Source organism: Vicugna pacos, chromosome 24 (assembly GCF_048564905.1).
Source record: "Vicugna pacos chromosome 24, VicPac4, whole genome shotgun sequence".
NCBI lineage: Eukaryota > Metazoa > Chordata > Mammalia > Artiodactyla > Camelidae > Vicugna > Vicugna pacos.
In genome coordinates this window covers 20,740,739-20,763,777 of record NC_133010.1, presented here as the reverse complement: position 1 = coordinate 20,763,777, position 23,039 = coordinate 20,740,739, and the positions used below count along the sequence as shown (strand labels likewise).

General features: G+C 33.8%; 1 protein-coding gene across 1 annotated transcript in view; it reads right to left on the bottom strand.

The window, feature by feature from the left end:
* Positions 1 to 23,039, bottom strand: part of ROCK1 (Rho associated coiled-coil containing protein kinase 1) — a 108,028-nt gene that overhangs the window by 5,424 nt on the left and 79,565 nt on the right. The window contains exons 19-29 of the mRNA XM_006205119.3: positions 22,021 to 22,181; positions 19,815 to 19,999; positions 18,183 to 18,252; positions 15,957 to 16,051; positions 13,157 to 13,322; positions 11,448 to 11,541; positions 10,944 to 11,032; positions 8,086 to 8,274; positions 7,017 to 7,176; positions 1,525 to 1,595; positions 1,234 to 1,322 (exon numbers count right to left, since the gene is read on the bottom strand). Of these exons, the coding sequence (XP_006205181.1) occupies positions 1,234 to 1,322; positions 1,525 to 1,595; positions 7,017 to 7,176; positions 8,086 to 8,274; positions 10,944 to 11,032; positions 11,448 to 11,541; positions 13,157 to 13,322; positions 15,957 to 16,051; positions 18,183 to 18,252; positions 19,815 to 19,999; positions 22,021 to 22,181 (1,369 nt within the window). The remainder of the gene's footprint in view (positions 1 to 1,233; positions 1,323 to 1,524; positions 1,596 to 7,016; positions 7,177 to 8,085; positions 8,275 to 10,943; positions 11,033 to 11,447; positions 11,542 to 13,156; positions 13,323 to 15,956; positions 16,052 to 18,182; positions 18,253 to 19,814; positions 20,000 to 22,020; positions 22,182 to 23,039) is intronic.

Genomic DNA, 23,039 nt, shown 5'->3' with positions numbered 1-23,039 from the left:
ACATATTCCTGACATAGGATTCAAATCCAGAATATGTACAGAACTTCTTAAAAAAAAAAAGGAACCCAATTTAAAAATAGGAAAAAGACTTAGAGACACATAAGATATATGAATGGCCAATAAACACATGAAAAGATTATTGGCATCATTAGTCATTAAGAAAATATAAATTAAAACAAGATAGCATTTCACATCCATTAGAACAGCTAAAACTCAGACTCAGAACACCAACTGTTGGTAGATGTGAATCAACTGAAACTAATATATTGGTCGTGAGTATAAAATAGCATAACCATTTTTGAGAACTGTTTGGTAGATTTATTTAACGGTTAAATAAGGATTTACTCTATGACCCAGGATTCTACTCCTAGTTATTTACCCATGAGAAATGAAAACTGAAGTCCACAAAAAGTATGTTGAAAGCAGTCTTATTTACAGCAGACCTAAACTGGAAGCAACCCAAATGCCCATCAATAAAAGAATGGATAAACAAATTAAGATATATTCATTCAATGGAATATTACTCAGCAATAAAAAGAACAAACAATCTATAGACATAGCAAAATACTATGCTAAGTGAAAAAAGCCAGGCACAAAAGAATACATACTACAGGATTCCACTAATACGAGGTTCAAGGATAGTCAAAAATAAATCTCAGTGTTAGAATTCAGATAATCTTTTTTCCCCCAGAGGAAGCTCAAGTGGGCTTTTCAGGGTGACAGAAATGTACTTTATCTTGTATTGGGTGGTGACTAAATGGGTGCTTACAGCTGTCAAAAGTCACTGTACAGAACACTAAAGACGAATGCATTTTATTGTATGAAAATGGCATCTCAATAAAAAGGTAAAACAACAACAGTAACAATAAGAAACTCTGGCCAATGTAAAAAGTATTTAATTTAGTTGAAAGATGTCTTTCTTGTTAATGTTTATTTATTTCCTAACAATAACTACATAATCATATACTTTTTGAAATGCTCTTTAAACTTAAAACCAATAAACACCTGAAGTCTGAAAGAAAGTGTCTTTAGAATGCACCAATCAGATATGCAAATTTTCCCTCTCACATTTTGCTGAAGATTTAATACTTAAGTTATTATTTAAATTTGTTAAGAAAAGGAAAAGTGTTTCTGTTTAAATAACAACATATAAGCTAAATGGTAAGTCTAAAAGCAATTGATTATCGTAAGTTAATATTCAACAGACATAAAACTCAAGAAAAGGCAACTTACTCAATGTCCAACACCATAGATGGATTGGATTGTTCCTTATCTTGTTCATCATTATAGAACAAGATTTTTTTGCTGCTTACCACAACATACTGAAATGAGAAAAAAGGGAGAAGAGATATAAAAGTAAAACTACCTTGGTTTGAAGTGATAAGCATAACATTTGCCATTTATGTCCAGAATGTATTATATTACTCTAAAAATGATGCCAATAGAGCAGTTAATACAAGTTCTATGCTTCAAAAGTAAAATATGTAACAAAATATTAATTAGAAAAAATGAGGCATATGGTACCTGTTTCTTCCAGCCATATCGTTTAATATTTCCTCTATTTGGTATTGAAAGCCAACCTTCAATTCTTGATTCTAGGAGAAAAAGAATTTAAAGTATTCAGTCTAAACCTGTCAGGAGGAAAAGCTATTACAAGTTGTCTGACAGCATGCAGCAACAGGCATTTGAACACAGCTAAATGAAAAAGTGCTATAATTTGCTCTTTCATGCTTCCATCACACATATCAACTTTAATGGCCATACAAATATTGCAGAAAAAAACTCCAAGCCACTTTTCCCATAAAATTAACATTTAGTACTCAATTATAAAAGTATGAAGTAACAATACCCTTAACAGCCAGGCAAGACTGGAATGGACTGCAGCTTAAATGGGATATGATATAGAAGACTTTAAATACCATTTAACATTCATGTAAAAGTACTTAGCAAAAAAAAAAAAATGCAGCAAGTGGAACAAATCAGAGCCATGATTTACACAAGAAAGAGCAAGCAAAAGTACGGAAGTGTCCTATTACTCACAGAAGATAAGAATAGAAGATAAATAAATAAGGAATGCAGGCAGAATCAACTAGACATAAAGAATAAGAGACAAGCATTTTATTTGTTTTCTCAGTACAATATTCTGATAAACTTTTCGGTAAAACACCCAAAACAATGTCAATAAAAGTGTCTAAAACTGGTTGGGGAGGGGTCCTTAATTCTAACGGTAAATCCAATTACAATTCATATCAAACTAAAGAGTGTTTTTTCCAAGAGAAACTTGTTACTAAGTTTGTAGTATCAGAATTTAATAAACAATAAAAGAGCACAGAATTCAGTTGGTCAACTGCTAATATTTTACCAGTTTGTGCATAACAGAAATTCTTTGACTAATTCAATCAAGACATTTTATAATTATTATTGTTACTAAGTATAATTAATGTTTATTAAAAATATCTAGGGGAAAAAGATGATTCCATTTAGAAATGACCATTTTATATTAGGTTAGAGATAAGAACATTTGTTTTTTAGATCTATTGTCTTATATTTGAAACACAAAAGAGAGAAAAGTAACCAACTATAAAGAACAATCCTATAATGTGACAGATTATCTCTAGCTCAAATGATGACTCCAGTGGAACTACATACTGCCCTCCTCCACACTACTTAAAAATTATAAAACAGTTCAGTCTTATAGTAATGGTAAGAACAGGTGACATTTACTAAACATTTATTATTTGCCAAATGCTTTACCAGTAATATTTCATATATAATCTACATCTAATCTCATGAACACCGGATATTACTTCCCTAGGAATATACAATAAGGTAGGTTCTACTGCCATCCGCCACTTACAAGTGAAGAGACTAAGGCTCAGAGAGGTGAAGTGACTTGGCCGAGGTTAATCAGCAACTGTCAAAGCTCTCAGGTTCACCCAGGAGAGCTGTCTGATTTCTGAATTCAAATACCTGGAGCACAATGCTATTCTGTCCTTAAACAAGCTTTGCAGTTAACTGAATCAGGAGTAATGTTTTTGTTCCAGTTTCTTCCATGTCCCTAATGTTGTTTGTTCTCATTATTCCCCTTCATCTAAATTATAGTTGTTAAAGTGGAAGAAACAATGAGAAACTTCAGCTCAAAATGATCCCTCTCTTCTTCCAAATTCTTTCTTAGCTGCCCTTATTCAGTTCATTTAAAACTAATTTGTTCCATTAGGTAGTTCCTTGGTAAGTTCTGTGAGCACGACGGACCATTTACTCACACTTTTATTTTAATAAACCCCACGGTATCTGACACACAGAATAGGTACTTGATAAATCTCTATTTATTATTTAACAATTTTGCGTTTTTCTGAATTAGCCCATTAAAGTCAACCTCTGTAAACAATAGTTGTAATTTAAAAACCAAAGGCTATTTTATATTAAATAACATACAGAAGGTTGCTGATCATTCACAAATATTCTATCTTAGACAAAAGCAAAACAGTTATTCCTAGGAAAAATTCCCTTCATTGTCCCAAAAATAGTAGCTCTTATTCTTAAGTCAATTAATACCAGTAATTTCTCACTGAAAATAAAAGATGTCAAACTACTGAAATCTTGACATTTATACAAAACTGTGCATGCCAAAATATCTCTTCCCCCACCCCAAGTTATTTCTCTATCAGAGTGAATGCCAGAAATATTTTAAGCTTTCTGGCTCTAGGTTTGGATTAACTTGTCAGGGTTTTCTTTGAATATATTAAATGAAACATATTTTCAATGAATTGTTGCATGTTATGATTTTACATTGTCATTTCAGTATCCCTAGAGAAATTTTATACTTCAAAGGCATTTTATCAAATAAGTCCAATTTTATATTTGCTCTAATTTAAATTAATGAAGAAATTAGGAACTCAAAAAAAGTGCTCAAGATATGTGAAAGTTTTTGCTAATTTAAAACAATAATGTTACAGGAGAGAATTTTGGTCTTTCCTTCTGGTGAATTCCCCTCAGAGAAGCAGGGAAACTAAGCTCAGTGATGCAGACAATCCATAAGAGATAATATATACTGGGGGGCGGGTACAGCTCAATGGCAGAGTGCATGCTTAGCTTGAATGAGGTCCTGGGTCCAATCCCCAGTACCACCACCAAAAAAAATGAAAATGAGTATTAATGAGTGCAGATAACCAAGTGTTTCTAATACTTCATCTAATTTTACATTCTTTTTACTTTCTTAGGTCAATAATTTCAAAAGAAGGGGGGAAAAAAAACCAAGGAAGGAGAGCCAGTCATCACGTTAGTCTTTTCATCACCTAGGCAATAGGCAAACCTTAAACCTTTATGTTCACACAGTGTGCTAAGGCCACAGAACCAAACAGGATGAAGACATAAGAGAATGAAAGTGATTTTAAGAACTTCAAAGGTTTATAAGTCACAGAAGGAGCAACAATTTTTTCTAAGCTTTTTAGAATTGGGAAACTTAAAGGAGATTTAACCTAGTTAATGACAAGATGCCAGCTGAGAGGACTACAGAGGCTGAGCTCCAGAGAAACAAGATAATTAAATGAGAATCTGATATGAATGATGGAATCTAAGAGAAATAATGGAAGTCATATTATCAGTTTATCCATCTGACTACTTAAGAAAATTCCATCACACTGAACTAAAAGTATGATCTCTATTTGAAAAGGTCTTTATTTTAACTATCTAACTATTCAAAGTCCTCTCTTTTTAAATCTGTAGTTTAAATTCATTTATTAATTTCCCAAACTGAGTAAAATAGTCACTTTCAAAAAAATCTTTCAGGCACTTAAATGATATGTAATTCTCAAATTCAGAATGAATACCAAAATTCTTTACAATTATTCACAGATGTGACTACAAAACCTTAACTTTATTTGCCAGGTAACTAGTAGATAGTAGACTTAGTATAGAATTTCTCTTTACTAACAAAATATCTGACACAGAGGTCAAGTAACATTGATAAAGATTATCCATTAATTTCCACCTGCAATATGAAAGTCAGTCTTTGATATGAAAAGATTCAGCACCGTAGAAACCTTCATAAAGCTTCAAGATTGAGAACACAGTAATAGAGAAACAGATACCCTAACTGGTCTCTTTTTATAGCAATGAAGGATGGCCACCAGCACCTTTTCTTTGTCCCCTACTTGGTTTGAACTTTGAAAATCTTTAAAGAAAGATCTCTGAAAATACACAGCTATTCTAAATAATATACTCAGAATGGAGCCAGCAGAAACATTTTAAAATCTCTTTGCTGACTGATTCCTAAGTGTATTTACTGAATATCTCACCTAAGTCAGCCAATCAAACCACCTGATGATACTTTGTTTAGTCTTCCTGAATAAGCCAGGATGAAAGATAAAGCTCATCACCTCCCCCTAAACTCATTTTTCAATTCAGACCCTCTAAATAGCATTTACCAATAATGGACAGTCTCTGAAATGTTTAATTTAATACAAAGAAAACCAAGGCCTACATAATAAGACTTTCTAAACAAAGTTAAAGGGGAATGGTTGAAACAAAGACAAAAAACCTTGCCAGGATATTTAACCTACACTAGAGCAAGATTTCCTTTAACTAAACAACTCAAGAAATATCTTGAGGTTAATGAAGAAGGAATCTGAACTACAATTTCCGTTGAACAAGTGAAAGAATGTAGCCAAACATCCCTAAAAGTCATACTCTTTCTTAACTGATGATTAAGTCATACCTTTAGAAAGATGTTTAAACAACAGCTGAAGCTAGAGACCCCTATTAAATCCAAAGTGATCCTCTGATAAGGATGTGCACCTGTAATTTCTCAAGACGCAAGAGCTTTCAGAGGGCCAAAAACAGGAAAACAGAAGGAATTTCTTGACCATTGGAGTGAGAAATATTTATTCCCTGCCCTTCCTTTCCCAGGTATCTCATTTTGGGCTAGCAAAGCCACAAAAGAATGAGGGCAGGGTTTACATGGAATACAAATAAGAACTTAGCTGACTTCCTACTTTGAGCCCCACTTTCTTGACCAAGAACAAAACATCAAATTTTCCAAGTAGTCCATCAAATTCTCAAGAAAACAACTACTATCTGTTAAAATAGAACCCCTATCCTGTCAAATGTGCTGCTTCATCAACAGCTTTCTTTTCATGCACTATTCAGGAAATATATTAATTAAAATCTATTTTCAAGTCTAAGACCATGTAAACAAAACTTCCAAAACCCTGAACTAAGAATATGTAGTACATCAAATGTGTGCATGTTGTGTGTATATGCCTTTATAACCTGAAATGCAGGTTTTAGTATTTCTAAACTATTCATTTCTAAATTGAACTTGTGTGTATTGCTTATCTCTGTTAAAAAGACATAAATGTAATATAACTTACACTACAATGAACCCAAGAATGAGGCTGTGTTTATTTTTTAATTGATTCTCCACTGAAGAAAAAAAAAGAAAAAAGAAAAAGGCTAAAATCTTAGTCACTGACTTTTGCCTTTACTTGACTCCCTGCTCCCTCTCTGCATTTCCCAATCCCTCTTATCTATTCCTCCAAATTTGAAACAAGCCTGAGTAAAGTTTATCACCACATTAGGTAAGCTTCTATATAAAGCTGCTATGGTTCTGATTATTAAGAATAGTTCTTAGTTTTAGCACAAAAATACACAAAACATTAAAGAGCTACTACTCATGAAAACACGTACAATTTTCCTTAAAGAGAGAGGTGTAGCGGCAGCTTCAACTATCACCACGGAGTTAGGCTGCTCAATACTGATTCATAAACTTCCTCAAGTTTCTATTTAGGTAGAGTCACTCATCTATTTTAATAGCCTAAGACTGTTTATGACTGCTTTTCTTATATAAAATGCACTAAGTATACATATATCATCAGACCCTGGCTATCAGAAACATAAATTCCTTCTTAAGAATCCATGGACAAAATGACAAAGAGGTAGAAAATCAAGTGAAAGAAACTACATTAATTTCCATGATGTTTAAGCAAACTTGAATGAAGTAATAGAAATATTCTTACCTGGAAGGTTTCCATCAGTTTCATCAGCACTAGGAAAACTAGCAACACTTGTAGAATCCGAAAGGTCCAAAAGTTTCGCACGCAATTGCTCAATATCACTCTCTTTGCTAGCCAGCTGCATCTGAAGCTCATTCCTATGTGTGCATTCTTCTACCAATTGCTATTTTAAAAATATATATTATATGAAGAATAAAGATCAAATTTCCAATATTAAGAAATGAAGAATTAATGGAACTACAAAATAAGCCAGAATTGCTAATACCAAAAATTTACTGTAAATTTCATGAATGTTTACTATCGCAGATTTAATACAACTATAAAAACGCAAGTTCTCTCCCTCAGTAATACATTGCTTGGATAAGCTCCTTCTCTCTTTGCTTTAAACAAGATTTTATTTGTTTGTTTTTTAGATACAAAGCATCAAAAACCAAAAACCAAAAACCAAAACCAAACACCTATTAAAACAACAGAAAATTCTTTTATGGCTTCAAGTGAACTAGTTTAAAAGATATACAAAGCTTCTCAGATGGTAAAACCAAAAATGATAGAGTCAATGCTTGGATCTAAGTCTGTCTAGGATCAAGGACTATGCTCTCAATTTTGTTCTATTAAGCCAGAAAGTATCAAACACTTAAGTCTGATATTTTGATTTCAGAAAAGTGAGCCTTGATTAGAGAAAACACAAAAGCTACAATACTTCAATTCCTCTACCTAAACTATAGTCAATATTATACCAGCCATATTTCAATTTTAGTCTGAAATCAAAGAGGCAAAACCCTTGGTTGTTTCTCAAAAAGCAACATCTCTAATCAAGCAGATGCTAATGGGTAAAAATTACTCAAGTTATAGTTAATAGGCAACAGAGCACCTCTCTTGTTTTTCAAGATCGTGGATCATATGAGAGTAATAGTAATCAAATTGTGGAGCGTAAACCTAAGTATGCATTTCATACTAAAAAATCTAAATAAGATCAATAGATAGTACATATATATATATACATATATGTATATATATATATATAATAGTAACAATTTAAATAATTCTACAAACGCATACACACAAACCTTACCGCTTGCATGTCATTCAGTTCCTTCTGATGTTTCACTACCATCTGGTTGAATTTCTCTCTTTCTTGGTTGAGTTCGAGCTGCAACTTTCGATTTTCCTTTTCTTTCTTTCTCAAATCCTGTGTATTAGCTTTCTTTCTATCAATTTTAAAATCTTTCCGATTCATTATTTCTGCCAACTTGTTAACAGCCTATTAAAATATTAAAATGTTATTAATAAGTATCCTTATTGTAGCCATTCAAATTAAATCTCCACTAAAAATGTAATTTTTCTTTAAAATCTGAAAGCAGGGCTTTTCTCATGTGTGTATGTGAAAAGCAGGAGCACCTAAGGAAGGCTGGGACATGATAACTTGGTGGCATAAGTAACTATTATTGACTTATTGTTCAAATGCGAGAAACAGACAGGCTCTTAAAAATCCACTTCTTCAACAGTTATTCAGCATTTATAATACTGTATGTAAAAACTCTGACAGTAGATAGAACACTAGACAGAAGGATAGAAAATACAGTTATGCCCCAGAGGCATCTTAGTCTGGGGGAGGAGCCAGGCAAGCAAGCATTATGGTCGGGATGGCAGGTAAGAAGAAAGAGGCAAGCAGGGTGCTGTGCACGCAGTGCCTGACAGAGACCTGGAGAAGGCAGGGAAGGTTTCCCCGAGGACCTGCTTTTGTGCCCACATGTTTCTTAAAAAAACAAACAGGAGTTGGATAAGCAAAGAGGAAACGGTATTAAGGCGAGGAGCCAAGGTACACATTACAATTAGAGGAAACAGTACAGACAAAAAAAACCCATGATAATTTTTGTCATGTAAACAATTAGGAAAGTAGGGGGATAGGGCACCTGATGGGCCACACTGAGGCCCTTTTGAAAAGGGTTGTAAACATAGCTGAGGCTAACCCTTTTTGCCAGAAGGAAAAAAATACATTCAAAATGAGACAGAACTATTAGAAGCACGTGAAATTAGCTACATAAATCGCAAAACATTAAGTCATGGTGTACTCATTCTGCAGTAGTTAAAAGAAAAATCACAGATTTTTCCATCAAGACAGAAAAAGCCCAAACCACTATTGTTTCCATGTAGATCCCATCTAGGATAAAGAGCTCTTGAATAATTGTTTCAATGCACAAAAGCTTAGTTCACTGAACACGTAAACACGTATTTGGTTTTTCTCTAATAGTAAATCTAACATGTTTATTATAAGAGAAATCAAATACAAAGGTACATCGTGAAGAAAGTGAAAAGCCCTTGCAAAATCACTCCTCAAAGATCACTTCTGCTAAAGCCCTCTCTCTTCTTTCAATCTGCTGGGTGCATATCCTTCTAGTCTCTTCCTTATGTGTAGTGTAAGTAGGTTACATATATATATATATATATATATATATATATATATATATATATATATATATATATTCACATTTAAAGTTGGAATTGTGCCATACAATCTGTGCCACAACTTGCTTTTTAAATTTAATACTTTATCACATATCATGGTAAACACTATTTCTCTATGTCATTACATGTAAATCCACTTCATTAATTTTTAATGATTCCTTTGCATCCTACTGCATGCATGTATCATTATTTATCAATACCACATAGATGGGTGGTTGGGTTATTTTTTTCACTATTAAAAATAATGTTGTAGCAATTATATTTATACATATTCTTTTGAGCGTTTATGGGAGTATTTATACAGGATAAATTCCTAAATGAGCAGGCACTGGATCACAGAACTGCACAAATACTTTATTCTGTTAAATTGTTTCCATATGCATAGACTTTCCCCATGTGCTTATAATACTCAAAGCTGCCTATTATAACTCATAAAAATCTGCCAATTTGACTGTCAAAAAGATACCTCATAATTGTTTTAATGTTTATTTCTTGGTTTAGTATTGTGGTTGAGACTTTAAAAATTTTTCACTGTTCCTTTTTCTCTCAAATGTCCCTTACTTTTTCTTTTTTCTACTGGATTGTCTTTTTCCTGTCTGCAGATGTTCTTTACATTTTTATATAATTATTTATATTTATTTTATACTTATATATTTATTTATCTATATATTCTATATATTTATATATTTTATATAAATATATATAAATTTACACTTATATATAAATGTAAATATTCTTCCTAGTTTATTTTCCTTCAATTGATGTTCCTTTGGACTTGAACTTTCATGTAATAAATGTCTGTCTTTTTCTTCATGATCTCTGTTTTGGTATAAAGGGAAGTAAAACCTCCACTGAAGGATTTTCAACAGATATTAAATGCATTTTTGAAAGATTACTCTAGTTGAAGGATTACTCAGAGGGAGAGTAGATTAGTGGCAAGAAGCTATTATTAAGTAGACGGTATTTATTTTACTGTAAAAAACCAAGTGAGCTACACAGTACCTTATGAAGAGTTAAAACTACTGGATAACTTAGTAAAATGACAAGATACCACATTTTAGTGTAAAAAATCTGACCTAGCTTCATAATTAAATACAAAGCAAAAATGATACATGCACTCCTGTAAATTTCTTCCTTACTCTCCATTCTTCTCTCTTGACTTTTGTCAAGGATGTGGTTTTTCTTCATTAAGTTTTCTGACTGTCAATTACAGGTTTTCTATACAACCTACAACACATTCTCACTAATCAAATGACTAAACGAACTACCTTTCTTAGCTGAAATCCAATTTCCTGAATAAGTCTTCCATATTTAATGAAGAAAAATATTACATTATTTGTTACAATGAAAAGTTTGAACCTTATCATCTCAGTTCTAAGAAAAAGGACATGAAGAACAAATATTAACTTCTGAAACTATGACACTCAAATACAAACACAAGGAAAAGGCTGAGAGCACGAATACCTGTGTTTTAAGGGTTCGTTCTGTATTGATATTCTTTTCAAAGACAGCCTTAAGATTATTAATCTCCTCCTCCTTCTTCAATTTATATTCTGTCAACAAATTACAGAAAATGTTATTGCATGGCATTAATTAATTTCTGCTTTGCAAATTAACAGTAATTTTATTCAAATTAGTATATACTACATAGCAACTTTTAGTAACTTAATTGTTTTCAGCTTCACTGAGGTATAATTGACAAGTAAAAATTTAAGATATTTAACGTGTACAATGTGATGAATTGATACATGCATATACTGTGAAAGGATCCCTCCAAGTTAATTAACACATCCATCACCTCACATATTTACCTTTTTTTGGCAGGGGGCAGTAAGAATAAGTTCTACACAAGTTATTTAACATATGAAAACAAATTACTTCAAAAACCTAGTGCACAACATGAATAGCTAAAGATTTACCTCTGAACTTTATTTAACATTATGATTTTTTTAAAACAATTCTACATACCTTCCTCTGCCTTCCTCATTTTATCCGTTAGCTCTTCATTTTCTTTTCTTAATAATTCAATATCTTTGGTTAGCATGCTGTTCGTTTCCTCTAGCTAAACAAAGCACAGAAAGGTTTAAGCTTTATCGTCCCTTTGCTAGTTTCTCATTTAAAGAAATAACTGTTATAAAACATTTTGCATTTTCTATAGATGAGAACAGGTCAGATACTGCTTAGCTATAAAAATGTTTGATTTCTGGTTTAAAATATGTGGATGTAATTCAAAATATTTTAAATAAAACAATGGTTAGCTTCCAAAAATTATTTCACTGTGTGTGTATATACATACATATATGAAGGAAAGGAACAAAAGATGTAATGAAAAGAGAACAAGACTAGAAACTAGGAAATATGCATTTAGTTTTCTAGTTCAGTGACCCTCAGCATGTCACAGTCTTTCTGGGTTAGCTTCTTCATCTGAATAATGATGATGAAAATGACAATTTAAAATGTTTGATTGATAACTGTATGGCTATAAGCATAAACAATGACGTCTTGGGCCCATATAGTTCCTCCTGTCCTTTCCCTGACCCTACTCAGGACCGTACTGTGCAAAAAAATCATTTCTCTGTCATCAAGGGCTTTGTAGTTAATAGATATTATTTAGTAATCATTAACACCAGGTGGCCTCTAGGCTCTGTTAGTCCCCAAATAATGATGAAAACCTTTGCTGATGTATTGCTGGTACCCATGAGACTAGTTATCCATTCATAAATCTTGACTTAGGAGTGCACCGTCTTGTTTCTAAGTACCTACCCCCATACCCTAGGTTAACTACAGAATCATCCCTATGGCCCCTTGGTGTGGAGTGTGCAGCTTTGAATGCTTCTGGAACATTGTCTGCCCGATGCACTCCATGAGTAAGTTACCCTATAATAAACTGATCCACTGATTATATGGAGCTGCCTGCCTTGTTTTTCAGTCTCAAGGTATCTTCTGAGTTTGACAGGAACTTTTCATTCCCTCCATCCTCCAACAATTACTTTGAGTAATGTATTTATTCACCATTCTATTTTTATTGTCTCATTTAATCTTTGTAAAAATTCTGTGGAATAGGTATTATTTCTATTTTATAGATAAAGAATCTGAGGCTTGGAGAAGTTAAAGCAAACTGCCAAGAAAGACCACGAAACTTCTTAGAGGCAAAGACGGGATTTGACCCAGATTCGTCTACACCAGAGCACTTGATGGTGGCTTTAACAGCAAGAAGAAAAATCTAACTCCCCTTTCTAGCCCCACAATCTGTAGACCATAGTATAAATTTCAGGAATGGGTAACTGTTTATAGTACTATTTTTTCTATAATAGATCTATAGATATCCACAAAGAATTTTTCATCTCCTAAGAGTCTCTCTGAATTTTATAGAATTCTGGCCATAAAATCAGTTGTAATTTATTAAGATAATAAAACAAATGAATTTAACCTAAGCATTTCTTCACATAAAATATATTAAGATCTACAGCCAGAAAGGGAAAAACCCCAATATACTGAATAATTTCGGTCATTAACAATTGTTTTGGATTATATAAACCATTTCATATGTGAGCACAATTTGACCACTGTGTATATGTAAACACTCATGCACATACACTCACCCTAACACTGTAAAATGTGACCTATTTAGGTTTAAATAAATTGTAATCACATAACTTACCTAATATCACACTTACCCGACTAACAGTGTGATCTTTATCTGTAATTTCTTGCCTATTTCTTGAAGCAGCTTTCTTGCTTTCTTGGGTCAATTCAAAATACTGTTCTTCCAGAAGCCCTCGAGCCAGCTGCTCAGACTCAGCTTTTGTTTCTGCCAGATCCAACTGAGTAGCAAGAGTTTCTCTGTAATAGATTCAAAAGAGAAATGGATATAAACAAATTCAGTTCATTCTTCCAACTTAATCATCTGCTTAAAAACACAATTATATTTAAGCGATAAAAAGAATTAATATTTTATTGTTTAAAATGAATCTTAAACTATTACAAACTTTCTATAAAAGTAATGAATTTAACCTTTCACACTTAGAAAAACTATAAAAGTAAAGGACTCTTTAATCTTGTACCTGCTATTTTGCTTAACTAAGAAAAGGTAATTAAACAATAGCAAGTAAGACTACTTTTGAAAAGGAATTTGTTGAGGTCTAGAATGAAAGGTAGCACGGCACAGGGAAAAAGTCACTGGCTTGTAAATCAAGAGGTGGGACCTTGGCCCTTATCTCCGTTCTATCACTAATGAATTGGGTGAGGGAACTGGGCAAGTTCCCTACACTTCCTGGAGCTCAATTTAATCAAATCTATAAAACGAGAGGTTTAAACTACATCATTTTTGAGGTCTCATCCAGCTCTGAAACTGAACGAGATTATGAGGACTCATAAATACATTTGCAAACCACTATAAACTATTCTAGGAATGCTCCTTGGGAATTACACTGTAAAGCTTTTCAGACCTGACATTCAGACCACGACCAGATCACTCCAGTTTGCCTGCTCTTTCCAAAGAGCCGGTCTTCGATTAGCTATCTTGATTGCAACCTCTATACCCAGTAAGTTTTCAATGTTTACTAAATGAATGAATGAATGAATGAATGACTTCCACCTATTTTCTACTAAGAGAGTAATAAAATTTTCTGTCTCAAGACCAAAGAGGAAGATATATTGTAACTACAAAAAAAAATTCACTCACTTACCCAACAAATACTTATTTGCATGTTACTGTGTGCCAAATACTATTCTAGGAAGTAAGGTATACTGTAGTAACAAACTCCCTGCCCTCAGGAAGCACACATTATTGGGGTGAGACAATTTTAAAAAATGAGTATTACCTATATCGGCCTCTTCCCCATATCCCACTCCCCAGCGAAGTTTACTCTCCTTAGTTGCCACCTGGGGAATGTTCTCTGAATCCCACGTGGTATGATGAGATATATATTCCTTCACTGTGTTCCAACAGCACTTTTCATAACCACGTACCTTAGTTCTATCTGTCTCTTGACTGGATTCTGAAGCACGTGAAGGTAAGAACCATAACTTACTAATAATTTTATCACTGGCAAGCACAATAGTGTTGATCGATACATTTCTCTTAAATAGATCAAACAGGAGCCAACATATCAACCAAAAGAAACACTATAGTATGTAGCAGACTGGGTGCCCCCTTCACAGTGAATGTATATAAACTGTGATTGCATACTAAACTGCAGACTCCACACAAATGACAGACAACAGACTACACTCTATCCAAGGAGTTTACTACTGTCACAGAGAAAAACCAGAAAATGTAGTTCTGTACCTACTTTAGACGTCACCTAATATATTAAGGATCTAAAATGGTTGCTAAGAACAGAGGCAAGCAAACATTACAAGGCTATTCATGAGGTAGTCTTCTTCCCTCTAAAAATCAGATTTGAATCTGTTTAAGCCTCCAGATTAGGAGTATCAAATAAAACTCTCTATGATGACAGAAATGTTCTCCACCTATGCTGTCCAATATAGTAGACACTAACAACATATGACTATTAAGCACCTAAAATGTGGCTAGCACATCCAAGGAACTAAAGTTTTAATTTTATTTTAATGAACTAAAGTTTAAATTTCAATGGCTTCATGTGACTAGTGGCTACCATTCTGGACAGTGCAACTCTAGATTTAACCACTGATTTGCAAGAAACACAGAAGGATGACGAAAATGTTCAACTAACTATGGAAACAGAATCACCAAAATCATAACTGAGGAAAATGATTCGGTTCCTTCAACAAAGAAGTGTCAGGACAGTGATTACTCTTGTGGTGAGAGGGTAGAATGCCTAAGTAGGAGTGGGGTACAGTGGGCTTCTGAGGTAGATAGCAAGGTTCTGTTTATGGGTGGTGGTTATAATGAAATTTGTCATGTAATTCATGAAATGGTACATGTTTTGCTATTTTATGCATTTGTTTGCTTCAACAATAGAAGTTAAAACTTTAAAAACAATTGTTTCAAAGGTGGTTATACAGAAAAAGAAAAAGATGATGTAAGAAAACTAGTGTCTGTTCTGACACGATTTAACTATGAGCAGTTGTTACACTTAAACAGCTTCGTAAGATCAGCTCCTTCTAAGGCCTTAAGCACATATGCAATGGAAATTAACTTGTATTATATTACAAAGAAGAAGACCTTAATTACCCTTACCTAACAGAAAGTAATGGCTTGCAAATACAGCATGAACTATTATATACAAGTAGATGTCTGAAGATTGAGAGACCCTTGAAAACAATTTACTGCCACAATTTAATGAATTCCTGTACAACTGTTACAGTGTTAATAGATCAAATTATTTCCTCACCGTAAAGGCAAATTTTAGTCTAAATCTAGTCTGATTTATTCTGAATAAGATTGCTATCCCATTGCCATCAGAATAATGGTACCTCTACTCTCTATTTTTCAAGTTAAGAATGCTTTGCTGTAGCACTGATTCTCGTTCTAAAGTAAAATGGACATACTTCTCATTTTGTAGTTCCTGTATCTTCTTTAAATTTTCTCTGTTTTTTTCTTCAATTTCTTCCTTAAGTTCCTTTACCTGGGTTTTATAAAGTGTCTGAAAAATAAGCCATAAGAAGAAATAAGTATTTATGGTGGATTAAGAAAACAAGTCTGGTAGTTTCTTATAAAGTTAAACAATTAACACATGATCCAACAATTCCACTCCAAAGTATTTACCCAAGGCAAACACAAATATATGTATCCATACAAAGTCTTATACATGAATTTGCATTGTAGCTTTATGCTCTACTCTACACTGTAAACAACTCCAGGTATCTGTCAACAGATAAATTTTTTAAGTTGTGATATATCCATACTACTCAACAATAAAAAGGAATAAACTACTGATACACACACATGATAAATCTAAAAACTGTCAAGCTGTTTGAAAGAAACCAGGCGCTAAAGAATACGTACTGCCATGTATATGAAATTTTAGAGCAGGTAAAAATAACCAAAGGGACAAAGCAAATCAGCAACTGTCTGCAGACAGAGGTAGGTAGGGAAGATTGACTCCAAACAACCAGGAGAGAATTTCTTTATGGTGAAGGTAATGTTTTTTATGTTGATTTTGGTGGTGGTCACATAGTATACACATTTGTCAAAACTTACCAACTTGTACACTTAAAATGGGTACAACTTATTATATAGAAATTACACCTCAGAAATGTATTACATATTATATTGATTTGGGGAAAACATAAAGAAATGTAGCATGCACTACTTATTTAAATGTTAGATCTATTCTTAAAGTGAATAATGTTAGAGAAACCACTTCTCTTTTGGTTGATGGAGTGGATGGCTGAGAGAGGTAGAAGAAATATCCATAAACATATGAATAACATGTACTTATTACAGAACAAGGATTCTTACAAAATTCACTAGGTTTCTGCCAACTCCATCAATAAATATTTAACAGGTATGAGTAAGTATTAAACCCACCACACTATGTTATGTACTGCGGTTAGAGAGTAAACCTCCAATTCTGAAGTCTATTTCTTTTTTTTAAACTACCCTTTTAGTTTTTTTTTTCTTTTTAATAATACCTAACCCAGTTCTCACAAGCAATGGAGTAAGTCAGAACCACCGTAAGTCATTTGACATCTATCCTAAAATATGGAGACACTGAATGATTACTCTGTCGAAGCCTAGGATCAAGAAGGTGTGCATGATATTACAGACCACTTTGTAGAAATCAGTACTACATACTTTGAATAATTAAGGTTAACCTACACTCACGGATAGGGTTTTTCAACAACTTGAATTTTTTTAGATTTAAAAACATATTCCAGTGATGGCATAATAAGCCAAGAAGAAATAGACAAAAAATAGAAAGTTACCATGTTTATTAGGTAGAAGATGAGTGGAGTACAGCATGAAGCTCTTAATCCCATGAACACCTGCAGAGCTCTAAATGTGCCCAGATTTTTTATTGGGGAAACCATTATTTCCAACATTGTTTACACCTGGTTTCTAGGGCACGTTTACCAATGCAACTCAAACTCCATGCATTGAATTACACTGCATGAAGCTCACAGGAAATGCAGCTGCCATTGTAATAGTAAGAGCAGCTAGATAAATGTTAGGTTGACGTGGCAGAGCACAAGCTTGGCACCAAAGAAACAAAAAATTCAGAGGCTTCAACAAAGCCTCAAAGCATTAGCTATAAATGCTCATCAATAGTAATAGTGACAATAACTTGGCCCCCTACAAAGACGAAAATGACTTTTACAGAGAAAAAGCACAACAGATGCAAAAAGTGCACACGGAGCTAAAAATAAGAAAAAGCTCTTGGAGGTCAGTTATACCTACAACGTATGTAGTTACACCTACAGACATGTATGCATGCAAGCCGCTGCAGCGTGCGTACGTGAACCATACATAACACAAGCACTCTAAACCACCAGAGCTTGCTACCCGGCAGACAGAGCCCTTAACAAAGTCTTACATGTAGCTCTAGTTTGACAGCAATTCTGGAAATATCTGTACAAAAAAGGTCATTTTTTTTTACAGCTAAACAGACCACAAACTCAGATTCAGAAATGAAATGCAGAGATGGGCACATAAAAAGGGGAGAAAACCACTTTATAGTCATTTGAAAAAGAATCATAGTTCACATTAAAAATCTAAATACCTTGTTTTAAGTCAGGTTTTGAAACAGTCTATATGTTAAAAATGATTCTCACCGAGAAATACTGCTCAGCTTCAAGCTGATCTTGTAGCTCCCGCATCTGTCCTTCATTTCCTCTGTACTGCCTTCAGACAAAAGAGAAAGCAGTCAACAAATGCTCCTATTTATACTGCACTTTATATTGTTCTTTGTTCCTTAAAGTTGCTAAAATAAAAAGGGTTTACTAAATAACCTTTGTTTTTAAAAACCACACTTCATTATACAGGATCACTTTACTAGCTTTATTTGGTTATGCCACCCTGTCTGGTTCCATTTTGCTCCTCATAAAATACTATACACAATGTAGAGGGAATACTTTTCTACCAAAGGTCACTTTCAGGAGAATATTAATTGTATATTAATCTAAAACGCAAAAGTAAAAATGAAATTTTTTAAAGAGAAAAGCTTTCTTAGGGATACATTTAAAATGTCTTATGTAGTAAGAAAACAGTTTAAAACACAAAACAATTTAATAAATATTAAGAATAATTTAATGGCAATATTAAGCACAAGGAGGGTGGAAAGAACTAATCAGATAAGGAATAAGAAGGGAGACATTAACAACTGACAAAGGAGGAGTAACAGATTAAAGAGGCAAGTACATGTATGGAATACATACAGGTAAACACTGCTCACGGTGAGGAACAGAATCAAAAAGACAGAGACAGTGCAGCCCAAAGACACAGATATTCAATGATGAATAACTCATCTGTGGCTGCTAGGTTTTCATACTAGATTGTAAGTTATTTTATTGTCAGTGTATGATTGATAGAAAGTAGATAATAATTATTAGCTGAATGCTAAATGAAAGTTATTTGGGGAGAAGAAAACTATGAAACACAGTACTTGGTGAAAACTGTGGCTTTAAAAGGGAAAATGAGTTTCACCAATACAAAACTAACAAAATAAAAACTGACAATTTTACCAAAGAATTACTCTGTTGTAAATGAAGCTGGCAAATGAAGGTAACACAACATAAATTTGGAAGAAATAAAAACCACATGATTTGGCATAAGATACACCTATCTTTGATATTAAATTTCTGAAGCATGTCCTTATACAAATTCTAAAATACTGACACCTGGCTTTGTCTCCATTTCAAGTAAGTGGGTACATCACATCTCAGAGCAGAAGAAGAAAAAGGACATTTTACATTCTGAGATAAACCGAAGAAACAAAACAAAACAAACAAATACACACAGGATCATCATGTCTAATTCTAGCCTTCAAAATAAAGAAACCTTGAACATTTCCTATAAGGCACTGAAGACTTAATAAAAAGAAGGTTATTTCTGATTTTTGAAATTCTAGTGTGAAGAAACGTGATGACTTCTGTGGATATGAAAATCATACGAAAAACTGTTTTCTCCACCATAAACAGACTTATTGTAAAGTCAATACCCTTGATTATGTCCTTTTTTCCCCCTTTACTTATATATTTTTTATTTAATAAGCCTGTCCTTCTAAAGCCTGAACTCCCCTGCAAGTCTTCTCTGCAAATACTTTCTTTTATTCTTTTCTAAATGCCTTTTTCTAAGACTTCCTTTCACAAACTCTAAGTACATAATCTATGCACCCATAAAATATCAAACACATAAACATGCTGAACACAGAATTTTCTGTTAAGAATGTTATTTCCAAGACTTACTTTGTAAGCTGAGCTAACTCAAATTCTAGTAATCTCTTTGCTTCCAATAAAGTATTTATTTCCTGTTTCATCTGCTTTTCTAAACCTTTTAAATTGTCTGCCTCAAATGCTTGAGTCTTCAATTCATTCTGTAACAACAGCCTCTTATTTGATTCCTGCTCCAGTTGCAGAGTTAGATTCTTAACCTGTGAATGAGAAAAATAATTGGACTGTGAATCTCTTTAATAACTTATTTGACATTATTTGAAAAAATACTAATCAAAACTCAAGTACATTATAATTCCTTATACAAAGAGAGAACATTAGTACTCTAAAGAATATTATTGTATGCATTTACTACTGCAGAATTTACTGTTAAGTCAAATTAATTCCCAAGTTCAGGTATGAGATCTGAGGGGGGAAAAGAAATCTGGTTTCTTTGTACTCCAACCTGTATGGAAATTTAGGACTAGAAGGTGAGCATAAAAGCCACTTGAAGGGGGACACTCCTAAATGGTATTTAAATTTCCCTGTTCATAAATGTTTGTGCTCTAATCTACAACCCTCCAAAGTTTACAAAACAGATTGAATATATATTTAATTCAATGCAATGAATATTTATCAAGTACTTATGAGATGTTGGGACTAATAAACTTAAAATTCTTCCAGTGGTTTACAATGCCCTTCACGATCTGCTCTGTTTACTTTTCTATTCCTACCACTGGCTATCTGAATCCGGTCATATTCCTCAGATCCTCAAATGTGACAAATTCTGTTACTACACAGTTCTTGCACATGCTATTCTGTCTTTCCCTCTTCATTTATTCTTTTCTTCAACTTTTTAAATTGGGGGTGGGGGGAGATGATTAGGTCATTTATTTATTTATTAACGGAGATACTAGGGATTGAACCCTGGACCTCCCTGCATGCTAAGCATGCACTCTAATCTCTGAGCTATACTCTGCTCCCCTTCCTTCAGCTCTTTAATGTCATACCCTTGGGTGAGGCTCCTCTCACCTCCCAGACATGATTAGTCCTAACACTCTCATTTGGCATGTCCTCTTGAAACATATCATGCTTGTAAATTACAATTTTAATATCTGTCTTTCCCTCTGGGTTGTAAGTTCCACAAAAGTCAAGATCATAGCTATCTTATTCAGCCCCCCAACTCCTAGCACAGAGCAGGGCAGATAACAGGGGGTCAAAAGTTATGTTTTTTAAACTATTAATATTATCTCTCAAATTTTCAACATATACTCTTCCTGTATGTTGGCTCTATTAGGTGTCTATAATTGCTCTTCCTTCTAGTCCATTCTATATACTGCTACCAGATTAATTTAATACTGCTACCTCAACAAGTGTTTTCATCTATAGCTCCCATTTTAAGTTTTAAAGCCTATCACTACTTGACTTCCAAGTTTCCCCCATGACTGTTCAGCATGTCTCTTCTTCTCTGGTCAGGTCAGGCCCCTTTTTGCCCCTCACTTACCTGTTTTCTTAAGTACTCAGTAATCACTCCTTTACCTGTACTTATAATGTTCCCTCTACCCATTCAGGCTCCTGATGCTCAAACTATCACCTTTTTAGGTCTTATTACTCAACCTTTAAAATATAGGTAACATCCCATCCTTCCTTCCTGGAGGCTTTCCTCATTAGTGTAGTCTTCTCTTTCTCCCTTCTCTAATTTATGTATGTGGACTAACTACTTTCGGTCTTATAATTTCTAAAGTACATATACTAATCACTAGGATATAATGTCATTTTATCCGTTTATTTACTGCTTTGTAAATGTGTACCCTGTGCTTTCTATCAATCTAAGTCAGGCAAGACTCTGCAGCTTAACACTTCTTTTGAAATCTAAGAGCAATGCCCCTCTTTGGGATTACTAGATACCTTATAATAGAAAGGGTTCTGTTTTTGTTTTTTCATATTCTTAAAAAGCAAATGATCAGTTTCTTCAGGGGAGGAGCTGGGACACTTCTGTACAGCTGTGCTGTCACAATGCAAAATGGTGTAAACCTATGGTGTGAATGTTTAGTAACTATTCGAAGAAAAAAATTCTAGGAGCTGGGGACATACATAGTGGTCACTTTACAGCAGTCAACACAGATACAAATAGATTATTTCATGCAAATCTCCAAGTTGTTTAAATTACAGATGGTGACTTTTCAGTCATAACAATGATTTTCTCTTTTATAAGATGAACGAAATCTACTATTTTTCTTACTTCATCCTCCATCCTTTCTTTATTTTCAGTCAAATGCTCTAGCTTCTGCTGAGATTGCTTTAGATCGACATCCAGCATGGAGCACTGCTTCTCAACCTGAACGATCCTGTTTTCAGCCTTCTCTCGAGCTTCTCTCTCTTCCTTCAGCTTTTTTTCCATCTCTGTGAGAGAAGTTGTTACAAACATACATTTAAAGAAAGAGATTACTTTAACACCTTCCACTTTTATGAACTGTATAAGACGTGGTGGTGCCAAAATTCCCTCCTGTTTTTATCCCAGGACTCTACTAGAGCTCCTCATTATACAAGGTCTAATGTTACGAATTATTTGTGCAGAGGGATCCCTAACAGAAGGGAGTCTTAAAAATATAATAAATCTTCCAAATCCAGGCCTTGCCCGATGATGTGAGAGATTATTCAGTGCCATTTGCAGACAACAAGGTGGAAGTACAGCTGGAAATAAAAGTGGAGTAACTAAGGAGAAAAATGGAGGTAGATCAGATAAAAGCAGAAATATAAGGTTGTGGTTATTAGTCTATATCTAGTATTGTTCCAGAAAAGTTTCAACAGGTTTAAGGCTGTGACACAAACTTTAATTTATGCAACTCAGATAAACGAGATTCCATGGTAGTATACCTATTGTAGTTATTAGCAGAAAATATCAGTCTACAGTGAAGTTCTTTTCCTTGAGATATGGTAACTAAGGTTCTGAGAGGTTAATTTTCTATGGTCCTGCAACTCCTAAGTTGCACTATCAGGATTCAAACTTAGTAAGTCTGGGTTTTCACTTTCAGAGACTGCTCTCTAGGTGCCAAAATGGAAGCCATCAGAATGGAGCTTCCCCATCTTGCTGCCTGGACTTAGAAACTCACCTGCATCAATACAGTCACCACCTCTTAATCTCTGTCTCTCTAATCAAACACACGTCCATTCACTTCTTTTCTGGACTTTGTTCTTTCAATTATTTCGTCCCTTTCCTGCCAGCTCAAATTTCTCCCTCCCAACCAAACCATATCCATC